At 40.8% G+C, this 11,781-nt stretch overlaps 1 protein-coding gene across 4 annotated transcripts in view; it reads left to right on the top strand.

The window, feature by feature from the left end:
- Positions 1–1,350: 1,350 nt before the first annotated feature.
- Positions 1,351–11,781, top strand: part of LOC105468143 (boule homolog, RNA binding protein) — a 60,375-nt gene continuing 49,944 nt past the window's right edge. Inside the window, exons 1-5 of one of the 4 annotated variants that reach the window (XM_071073139.1) lie at positions 2,243–2,503; positions 2,833–2,882; positions 5,966–6,109; positions 8,766–8,857; positions 10,763–10,817. In XM_071073139.1, coding sequence (XP_070929240.1) covers positions 5,981–6,109; positions 8,766–8,857; positions 10,763–10,817 — 276 coding nt within the window. In that variant the 5' untranslated portion in view covers positions 2,243–2,503; positions 2,833–2,882; positions 5,966–5,980. Of the gene's footprint in view, positions 1,575–2,238; positions 2,504–2,832; positions 2,883–5,965; positions 6,110–8,765; positions 8,858–10,762; positions 10,818–11,781 lie in introns of those variants that run through there. The other 3 variants (XM_011718182.2, XM_011718183.2, XM_011718184.2) reach the window with 3 other exon arrangements.

Genomic DNA, 11,781 nt, shown 5'->3' with positions numbered 1-11,781 from the left:
GATACTGATCATAAAGCATTGTGCCTGAAACAAAGTACTTGATAAATGGCAGCTATAATAATCATCATTACTATAAGTTTATCCAGTTGTAATCATTTTAGCTACCTACTAGAAATATGTATTCTTTCCAAAGCAGTCTTCTTTCAGCTAGGCATGGTGGCGTGGGCCTGCCTGTGGTCCCAGCTACTCAGAAGGCTGAGGTGGGAGGATCGCTTGAGCCCAGTAGGTCGAGAATGCAGTGAGCGTGAGATCGCGCCACTGCACTCCAGCCTGGGCGACAGAGTGAGCCTTCGTGTCTAAATAGTTAACTGGACGGGCAGGGTGGCTCACGCCTGTAATCCCAACACTTTGAGAGGCCAAGACAGGCAGATCACTTGAAGTCAGGATTTCAAGCCTGGTGAAACCCCTTCTCTACTAAAAATACAAAAATTAGCCGGGTGTGGTAGCAGGCACCTGTAATCCCAGCTACTCGGGAGGCTGAGACAAGGAGAACCGCTTCAATCTGGGAGGTGGAGGCTGCAGTGAGCCGAGATCGCGCCACTGCACTCCAGCCTGGGCGACAGTGCGAGACTCCGTCTCAAAAACAAAAATAAAAATAATTAGTTAATTAATCATTAATTTTTTTTTTAATGCAATCTTCTTCCAAAGGCGATCACAAGGCTGTTGGAGGCTGGAGCCGCTAAGTCGCCCCCTACCGCGCGGGTGGCTTCGTCCGGGACCATTCCAGAGGCTGTGCCACTGCTGGAGGTGCTCAGCGGGGCCGGGACCCGCTTGGGGCACGGTCCGGGGCGGGCACCGGAGCCCGACTAGGCTGAGCGGCAGGTCCTGACGAAGCCACCCGCGCGGCCCCGCCCGCCTGGCGGGATGAGTGACGGCGGCAACAGGTGCAGAGAGGCGTCCGCGGCTTCTCAGGAGCCCCCGAGTTTGGCGCGTCAGGCCCCGAGAGTCAGAGTTTGACTCTAGAACCTTCTTCGCATTACACCAGTCTTCGGAAGTCGCCCGTCAATCGGCTTCTTCCAGCCCAGTAAAGGCTTAAGGTCACCTCAACCTCTCGAAACCCACCAGTCCCAGAGGCCGACTCTTCTCAAGTGGAGGAGACGGGAAGGCGTGCCGTGCATGGAGCTTTGCCCGACCGCTCGCTCTCTCCTCCCCAGCCGTCTGAGAGCAGGCGAGAGGGGTCCCAGAACAGAGCCCTCGCTCCGCACGCCCCACGCCTGCCCCGCTGTGCCGTGCGCTCTGCCCCTGAGACGCCCCGGCTCGGAGTCCCAGAGCCGCAGCCGAAACTCGCCCGCCCGCGCCCCTCTCCGGCTTGCGGCGCCCGCCCGCACCGCCGCCTGCCACCCGAGGCGACGCCGTCTGCTTCTCCCCACCCGCCAGGTGGCAGGTTCAGGGCCCGGGTCTGAGCCTGCTCCCCTGCAGCTGCCACCGCCGCCCTCGCCGCCAGGGGGCGAGAGTCCCAGGCAGGACAAGCAGCGCTGCTGCCTTGGCGTGAAGGTGGTTTCAAACTTTAGGCTTCTCTTCCCTACCCGCGTCTCTGAAGAGCAGAGAGGAAGATGGAAACCGAGTCCGGGCAGGTGAGTACGGCGATCAGGGCCCCAGGGCGCGGGGTAGCGGGGAGAAGGAGCAGCGTGGAGCCGGTCCCTGAGCGCCTGGAGGGGCAAGGTGAAGACCCCAAACGCTCGCTATCTGGTTAGGAAGAAACGTGGCCAGGTGCCCCATCGACCGCTGCCAGGAGCCGCCCGCCCGCAGACCTCGTCTGGCTGTGTCATGGGGGTCAGAAAGGCGCCGCCACGGGGCCTGGACTGGGTGTAGACGGGCCAGGGGACCTCAGGCGCAGATGTTTCGGGAGGCGGCGGGCTGCCGGGCACCCAGCGGAGTCCGAGCAGATAAACTGCTTTCCCGCCGAAATTGGGCTAGGCAGCGTCTTTGACGCTCCCTCCGGCCGAACTTCGACCCATCGGCCCAGAGCGAGGAGTTGTCAGGGCGATCGACGCCTCCACTCCCCGACTGGTCAGCGAGGACCGGAAGGTCTGAGAGACCTCGCGGGGGACCGCCTGTGGCCCAGGTGGGATCCGGACACTGTAGCACTGGCTGTGCACCCGAGCCAGTCAGGGCGGACTTGGGGAAGTGAAGGAAGACGGCCCACACAGGCCCGAGGCGCAGCGGCAACGTGCCGTCCCGCCCCGCCCCGTCCCGCCGCCAGCAGCCAATCAGGGAGCGCCGCGCGAGGGTGGAGACCAGCTGCGCACGAGGCCAGCGGCGGGGTCTGTGCCGTTGAGGGTTCCCGCCACTGCTGCTGGCGGATTTGCGGGGCAAAATTTCTCGCTGGCTAGCCTTCTTTTCCCTCCCGCACTTTGGTGGGGAGGGGGTGGATCCTCGTTTTGGTGCCCAAGTTCACGATGACCCGAGAGAACTCGAGGAAGTTGTCGCCGCGGCCATTTCCCCCAGTGCCGCAACTTGCTGGCCTTGGAGGGGGAGGAGCGCCGAGGCAGTGACTGCGACGGTTAGCCCGCCCGTTCCTGCTGTCTTCCTTTGCAAAATAGATGCTAGATCTCGAGGTTGACTTAAGGGGAGGAGCCAGTGAGGGCACATTGCTTTGGAGGAGAAGTTTAATAAACTCTCTAGTGCTGGAAGTTTTAGCAAGCGGAGGAGACTTCAGACCCGACAACAGTCCCCTTCTAGGTGCTTCCGTAACACGTGCGGAATTTATTGCTAGTTAGAATTTGAGGCTTTCTTTGTTGTTTAACTCAATGCATCACTAATTGTTAATAATGAACTTAGATGTTGCCTCTACCTGAGCCTTGCTATTGCTAACATTAAAATATTTTGTAGGCCTGGTGCGGTGGCTCACGCCTGTAATCCCAACACGTTGGGAGGCTGAGGTGAGCGGATCACGAGGTCAGGAGATCGAGACCATCCTGTCCAACATGGTGAAACCCTGTGTCTACTAAAAATACAAAAAAATTAGTGCACGCCTGTAGTCTCAGCTACTCGGGAGGCTGACGCAGGAGAATCTCTTGAACCGGGGAGGCAGAGGTTGCAGTGAGCTGAAATCACGCCACTGCACTCCAGCCTGGTGACAGAGCGAGACTCCGTCTCAAATATATATATATATATACACACATATACACATGTGTGTATATATATATATATATAGTAGACTGCTGTTATACTGTATTCTTTTGCCTTCAGCCTATTTGGCATATCGTGAGCAGGTCTCTCCTGAAGAAATGATTCACTTTTAGTCGTTCAACAGATATTCATTGAGCACCTGCTGTGTACTGTCAGTACTTTAGATGCTGCTGTGAAAAAAGCAAAACTCCTGCCCTAGTGCATTACATAATAGTGGAGACGGATAATGGACATAATAAGTAAATTATATCGTATGTTAGAAAATGATGAGGGAGAAAAATTAAGCAAAGCGAGCCCATATTAGAGCAGGAGCCTTAGAGACTGGAGGAGAGTGAAGTGAATTGAGTGTGAAAGGTTTTTTTTTTCTCAGGGAGTATCCTTTAGTTTCTCGAGATTGGAAATAAAGCACTGTTTACTTCCGTTCATTTCATCCTTCCCTCGATGAAATATAATGGGGTTTGTCTTTTACTTAAACTTGCAAACAAATTAGTACATCTTATTTTCAATAAGAGAATTTCATGAAGAATGATTTTTTTAATTTAGCAAATAGGTAACTTTGACACTGTAAACAAATGGGCAGAAAGACAAGATTACATCTAGTAGAGCTGTTATATTATTTCTAGCAATACAAAATCCACAGTTGAAAAATACTAAGCATTCCAGAATTACCCATTCTGAGCATTATATCCTACTGAGCAAAGTGACTGATGTCACAAATAACCTCCAAGTGCCCAGAGAGAAAGTTGTTAAGATTAGATTCCCAGTTTCTTTCATTGGAAACTACAACATAGTAATTATTAAATGTGGTGGCTTTTCCGTGTTTTAAAAGAAGTATTTACGTATTCCCTTATTAGGAGTATGTACTTCCTTAAGGCTGGATGGAGAAGAGAGCCCATAAGGTCCAGCCTATAGCCCAATTGCCACTCCTGCCCTAGTCATTTCTCTGTACATCTTGCAAAGATTAATTGAGGGATTGTGATTGTATTGACCAGAGAAGAAAGAACACAAATTTGAAAAAGAACAACTCTATTACCTGAGCTGGAAATTCATTTTCATGTGTTTGTTTCTCAGAGAATTTGAATTATGAACTTCAAGATTTGTTATTTTCTTTTTCTTTCTTTTTGAGACGGGGTCTCGCTTTGTTGCCCAGGCTGGGGTTGAACTCCTGACCTCAAGCAATCCTCCTGCCTCAGCCTCCCAAGCAACTGGGATTACAGGCACAAGCCACAACACCCAGTTTACTTCAAGTTTTTTGAAGCACACATTTAGGATATTAGACTGTCTCAGAAGTGTGTTTAGTGTTTCCAGATGGAAAATAATTCACCAGTTCTTGAATTGGTTTCTCTTCTACATGATTCTCAAGTCCTGGTTTTCTTTCAGTTATACCTTAAAAGTCTATTATTTTACCATTCTGCAAAGGCTTATACATTTATATATGTTTATTAAAATTTAAATTAGATCCTCTAACTTATCGTTGTGAACATATGGATATGTACTGAGCTAATTCTTTGGAATAAACATTTATGAGCTATAAGTATATAATTTTTAACAAAATCAGTCCAATCTTCAAAATGACAAGTGCATTTAAAATTTTGACCTTCAGGCTGAAAATGGTGAATGTGAATGTTACAGTTTATTAACTTATCAATGACCATTAGTTAAAGACCACCAGGAACACAAGCGTCATTTAGTGAAGTTGGGTCTGTTAATCGTTCAAACAAAGGAAAACAGAAAACATGGGGCCTCTCAATCAGAAGGTGTTAGAACTCATAGGATATAGGCTTGTGTTGAGCAATTTTTAGAGAGGGTTTAAGGAAGCAGGGCTTTACTCTGGAATGTATATCGTCAGGAAATGGTAGTAATTCTATGATTGGATGTGTTAACTTTTATCTAAAAGGAAAGAAAAATGGATCGAGGCCAAAACTATAACTAATAAAGAAGGGGCGCCGGGCGCGGTGGCTCAAGCCTGTAATCCCAGCACTTTGGGAGGCCGAGACGGGCGGATCACGAGGTCGGGAGATCGAGACCATCCTGGTTAACACGGTGAAACCCCGTCTCTACTTAAAAAAATACAAAAAACTAGCCGGGCGAGGTGGCGGGCGCCTGTAGTCCCAGCTACTCGGGAGGCTGAGGCAGGAGAATGGCGTGAACCCGGGAGGCGGAGCTTGCAGTGAGCTGAGATCCGGCCACTGCACTCCAGCCTGGGCGGCAGAGCGAGACTCCGTCTCAAAAAAAAAAAAAAAAAAAAAAAAAGAAGGGGCAGTCACTCATATCAGCCAGAATGGAGGGATGTTTGGTTATTATTGTATTTGGGCAATGCGTTTTTTTTAGTCAGCCTTCAAACATGATTGTGGAGTGGTCTTGTTTTTAATCTTAATCCATCAGAGTCACAGGGTGACTTTGTCTGATGTTGGTATTCTGTTAATGAGAGAACACCACAGCCTAGCCGTGAGTGCCAGGCCAACTCCTAACAACACCAGGGCCTAGCTGATTGTGTCAGGCTGGGACTGTTTTTCTCTTTCTCAAACATCTTCATGAGTTTAATATTCCCCTTAACAATTAAGTAATCGGTTTGATGATAATATAAGCATTTTAAGTAATGTACTTAATATTTAAAATCTCTATAATGGAGTAGATTCTGTGTTTCCTAGTTCTGTTGCTCTAAAAAGCTCTTAGCTCTAATTATAATTTTTATAATATTAAAAGTAAAGCCTAGAATACTATATTTTACCTAAATGACTCATCTTTTTTAAATATATACATTTTCAGTCTGCATCAAAAGCAGACTGCATTATACCCAGTGCAAAAAGTGTAAAAGAATTTTATTTTACAGCAAACATCAAACCAGATGCAAACAGATTCATTATCTCCATCCCCTAATCCTGTGTCGCCTGTGCCTTTGAATAACCCAACAAGTGCCCCAAGATATGGAACAGTGATCCCTAATCGCATCTTTGTAGGAGGAATTGACTTTAAGGTACCTATTTATGCATGCAGTAAAGTGTATTTTTTCATTAGAAGTCTTTATTTCTCAGAAATTGTTTATTTGTGCAGCTATAAAATCATAACATATTTGCATAATGATTAATAGATTTCAAATTTCCTTCTTATAAAGAATCTTTCGAACCAACATGTAGGTTACATAAAGTATAAAAACTGTTTGTTCAATGTCAAATACAAGGAAATTGAGCCTCATTGACTTGCTGTAGGCTCCTAGCCAGCCACATAGTGACAGAGTGAGACTAGAAGCCTCGTTTTCTGTCTCATAGCTCCACACTCTTCCATACCAGAACTAATTATACTTTCTTGCCTATACTCCAATAGCCAAAATAATGAATGATTATAATTTTCAAAAGAGACTCAATTCTTTAAAAACTTAGTTTTATGAAATACTATTTCTTTATCCCAACTCTTATCTCAGATTCCTGAGCAACCTCCTAGGCGTCTATTCTTTGCAAAGCACTTTCTATGTTAGAGTTTAGGATTTGATTACCAGAAAACTCCTGTGTCCTTGTCAAAATAAAGCATCTTAAAAATAATATATTTAAGCAGAAAAAAATAACTATTCAGTACTAGACTTAGTACCTGGGTGCCTAAATAATCTGTACAACAAACCCCCATGACGATTTATCTTTATAACAAATCTGCACGTGTACCCCGAACCTAAAATAAAAGTTTTTTAAAAAGTAATATATTTACATCATGTAATCAGCTATTCCACTCTTCCAAGGAAGCATAGTTCATGAGATGATGTGCAGTGCCCCCCACCCCGCATGAGTAAACACCTACAAGAAAGGCATGCATAGATACTGTAAGTGGAATACTCTTACTTTCAAATGGATATATGGAAGGATTTCCAAGACTCTATTTTACATATTAGAAATTATAGGGAGAGTTATTTTGGACAAAAAAAAACTTTCCTTATGCCATTAGGTGTGATATTTGACATTTATAACTCACTATTTCCATATAATCAATCTGTTACAATTTGGGTGGAATTTCTTTTTTCCTGCACAAGAGAAATGTTACACTTAGTGTATTTGCCAAAACAATGAGTCTTAAACAAGTATATGATTGTTTCACTAAAAATAAAGTAAGAAAAATTATTTCTTATAAAATATTTATTTTTAAAAAGGTTTTCTGTATCTGTGGAAAATACTGATGGCTGGCAAAAATGTTCAATTTGGGAATTCATTTATATTACAATAGCTTAGCATGTTTTTAAAAATAAGTTATCAATAAATATAAATATGTGTATGGCCAAGTTATTTTAGGTTACTGAAGCCCATCAGCTGCAGCATGAACTTTGGAAACGGTTGTTATAAGGCAGCCATAGCTTTACGGTAACTGCTAGGGCTCCCTCCTGTATGCTTATACCTTTTTCAAAACCACAGATAAAGTCCAGCAAGGAAATAATTTACTGTAATAGCAAGTAGTCACAGACTTTTTAACCTTTCATTTTTAGAAGCGAACAGACTATCTCTCTTAATGCTTACTTTTCTTGACTGTCCCTTTGTTACTGAAGAAGTGGAGCTACAAAATTCAGCTGTGATTATTCTACCAGAGAATAGTTGGAATTAATTTGTATTCAAATATCTAGTAACAATTCTTATTCTAGCATTGATTACATTTCCTGTTAACTGAAATAAAAGGCATTCAGTTTTTCTTAGATTGAATCAGTATTTGTCATTATCCAGCTTAGCAGGCTTTATGTTACCAGCTAAAAACCAATAGTGTATGTAAGTAGTGAGGTGACAGTTGAACTCAAAAGGCATAGCTCTGCACTAAGGCATGTCTTTTTCTGGTGTATATAAAGAAATTTTTTTCTAGAGAAAAGTTACTCTTGTAGACAAACAATTACAGCTAAACCTGAAAATGAAATTGCAATGAATTTAGTGTCAGCATTCTGAGAAAAGGTGATATGAGTCTATTATCAGACTATTTTGATTAGAAAAACAGATATGCCAAAACCATCTTTGTAGATACTTTGTATGTTTTAAATGTAATTATGATTCCAATTTTTATTTTACTCTCAAAACAATGTCTGAATTTAGCTGAAATGTATATTGAGTACAGATAAGGAATCTAATAACTTTAAATCTTATAGTCACTCCATTGTTCTCACAGTTGAGTTGAAGCACTTTTGGAAATACATTCCTTTCCTAAAACTGACTTAAGAAAGGAGTTCCTGAGACTACTGATTAAAATAGAATGACTGGTGTAGGCCAACATAACCTAGTTCCAGTGCCGTGAGTGTCTCTGAGCCACAAGAGCCAATAGTAATATACCCTTACTATGGAAATAGCATTCCTAATCCAAATTGGTTTTTAAAAAACTGGCCAGCTAGCGAACAAGAATCATAAAGACTTCTTTAAATAATGAGCTTTGTAGTTTTAAAATAATTCAGCTTACATTTTTATTGACATATAGTAATTTAACAACATAGCTATTGTATAAAGCAAGGTATTTATTTTGATTTTAATCACCTGGTGGTTTATGCACTGTTTTGATCATGAGAGGCATTTTTCATGCATCTTATCTATAACTTTTTCTGTCTCCAGAGCAAGCATGAGAATTATTCATCTTTTATCAACTAAAAAATGTTTTTTAATGTTTTCTTTTTATGCCATTAGACAAATGAAAGTGATTTAAGAAAATTTTTTTCCCAGTATGGGTCTGTGAAAGAAGTGAAGATTGTAAATGACAGAGCTGGAGTATCCAAAGGGTTAGTATCATTATAGATTGTCTATAGAATTAACAACTCTATTTTCATTGGATTACTAGGTTTTTGTATGCCAGTTTACTTTGGTTCCATTTTCCAGCGGAGACTATCATGCCCTCTTCTTTCCTCCTACCTTTTGATTTTCTATTTTGTTTGTGTGTGTGTGTGTGTGTGTGTGTGTGTGTGTGTGTGTGTGTGTGTGTATTTTGGAGGGAGGAGACACTGTAGTATTTCTTAATTTGTTGGGAAGTTATTCCTGCATGGGTGGAGGGACCATTCAGTGTTAGGCAGCAAGCACTTAATGTGAGTAGCAGATGTACATTAGCTGAGGAATGAGAAGCTAAACGAATCAGATTCTTTTGGAATTGTATCCCTGCTTTAGGCTATAGAGAGCTTTATTTGAAAACAGCTGACACCAAGAAATGTCTGTAGGTTGTGCCTCAGAGACCTAATTGGGGGACCAATATGAGAAATATAATTCTAGTGAGAATGATTTTGAATTTCCCTATCAATGATAATGAAAATGAGAAGAAAGCAATAGACTGTGTCTTTAAATGTATAGAGCTGTTTCAGTGGATTGTTATGTGTACAAAGCCGAATTTCAGAAAAAAAAAAAAAAAGGTAGCTTGCATAGTACACTCACTTAAGGAGTTGGACTGCAAAGTTAAAAGAAAATAGATAAGGCAGTAAAGTATTGTATTTATTTTCTTGAAAGAGAGGCAAGACACATATTTATAGGCTTAAGAAAAGGGACCCATTGCGGTGGTATTAGTGAGAAACAACATTAGACAGATGGATACTCTGGAAGAGATGGGATTCTACAGAAAGGTTATTTTTAAATAAATGAGATACTTCCTCAGAATGCCAAACAATATTAAGATGAAGTGAGATTTACCTCTTTTGTTTTACTAACAGAATTTGCAATGTTTTGGTAATATCCATTTTTTAATCATTGAAAAACATACATGGAAATGTAAACTGTATTTTATGCCTTTTCCACTGGGTGGTATGTGTGTTCTACAAAAAAAAAAAAAAAAAAAAAATGTAAAAATAATTCCTTAACTCTTTTAATATTTGGGCAAATAGATAAAGAGAAATTCCTTTGTTTAAAAGAAGAAACTTGGTATATGATCCAGTAATTATGAATTGAAGAAAATAGTGAAGATATTTAGCATTACTCAGAAGAGTTTCCTTAAGTTATCTAAATAGCAATTATGTTTTGAGAGAGACAATTTTTCTTTCTTTTGTTACTTTTTTCTCTACCTATTTTGGCTTTTTGGACATGGAGCACATTATTTATGTGTATTTGTATCTTGAACATTATATGAATTGTGTTTGAAGTTAATTATGTATGAAAAACAGATATGAAATCTGCATTGTACATATTTTTAATAGATATTGTTTGGGAAATATACTAATAATTACATTATCAGTTATATGTGCTAATAATAATAACTAAATAATACATTTACATAGTCATTCACCAATGTAAGAAATTTTATTGTGTTGAAATGTTTAATTTTTTAGTTATTTTTCAACTTTGATTTCTCTTAGCCAAACTTCTATTAGTTTAATAGGAGATTATCGCTCTGAATTGAAATTTATTGCATCCCAATTTTTAAGCCACAGCATGAATCTCTTGTGCTTTTCTTCCTTGCATATAGCTGAGGGCTGAAGCTGTTTCAGGATCTCAGGGTTTTTTTTTTTCTTTTAGTTCCCTGACTAAGGGAGGTGACAGTGTTAAACTGTGAGTGATTCTTCTAAGATTCCCATGCTAGTGCAGCATAGAAAGATGCCTACTTCTACAGTGGCCCATTATTTAAAAGCAAAGTTTTAAAACATTTTAATATAATTAATATAACATTCTAAGAAAATGATTAATTAGTAATAATTAATGCATTTATTTAGGTATGGTTTCGTCACTTTTGAAACACAAGAAGATGCACAAAAAATTTTACAAGAGGTATGATCTTTTGGTGTATTTAACTTCATTTCTGGAACTTTTGTATTTGAAACTAATCTTTTCAGGGTTCGAATACAGTAATCAATTGCTTTTTTAAAAAGGTTTGCATTGGCATTGGTCTGTAGGAAACTTAATCTGCAGAAGAGCAAATTCCAAAATCATTACGAGTATGGTTGTGAAACTGTAATATAATGTTTCGCTTTATTTACTTCAACTAAGAACTTGGGGATATGTCTTTTGCAAAATGTTAATAGCATTTTGAATGTTTAAAAAACACTACAAATGTGGATTCCAACAGTGAGGTTATCTGAGATGATTTCCCTCCTGTGAAAAACATTATATATACTAAGAATATTCACAGAAAAAGCCTATAGCCAGCAATTCAGTGTGATAACTTTGTTAAGGCAAATATAACATTTAACTTTTTTAGAAAAATGTAGAATTTGAATTATATGTTATTAAAATCATATACAGTCAATTCTTGTTATTTGTGGCAGTTATGTTCTCTGTCATTGCTAGGAACACTGAATTAGCAAATGCTGAACTACTCTTTCTAGGGGAAATACAAGGTAAGGTTCCCAAGAACCTCTGGTCACAATATTGCCATCAACCTATCAATATATAACCTTGTTTTATGTGTTTTTCCATTTAAAGGCATCATATATAACAGATTACTGGTTCATTAACATTGAAACCATGGCCAACAGCACTATAATTCATGCTTGAATTAAGTACATCTAATATATGTCTTCTCCATAAGGCCTATGACAGTCTTCTTGTGCTAGCCAGCACTTCAGCAATGCACATGGGGGCCATTTTAAATAGCAAAATCACCAACAAAAAAGCACAAAAATGGAGAAAGCGTGGCACTAAATAGAAAGCTCTCTCTTAGAGTATGAGCACTGGAACAAGAAGAAAGAATATCACCTTATTTGACCTCAGCTGGGAGCATGTGTATCAGGCT

The sequence above is a fragment of the Macaca nemestrina genome, chromosome 11 (genome assembly GCF_043159975.1).
Source record: "Macaca nemestrina isolate mMacNem1 chromosome 11, mMacNem.hap1, whole genome shotgun sequence".
In the NCBI taxonomy this organism is placed as follows: Eukaryota; Metazoa; Chordata; class Mammalia; order Primates; family Cercopithecidae; genus Macaca; species Macaca nemestrina.
The sequence above is the reverse complement of the archived record's forward strand: the minus strand, read 5'-3'. Positions and strand labels throughout refer to the sequence as shown.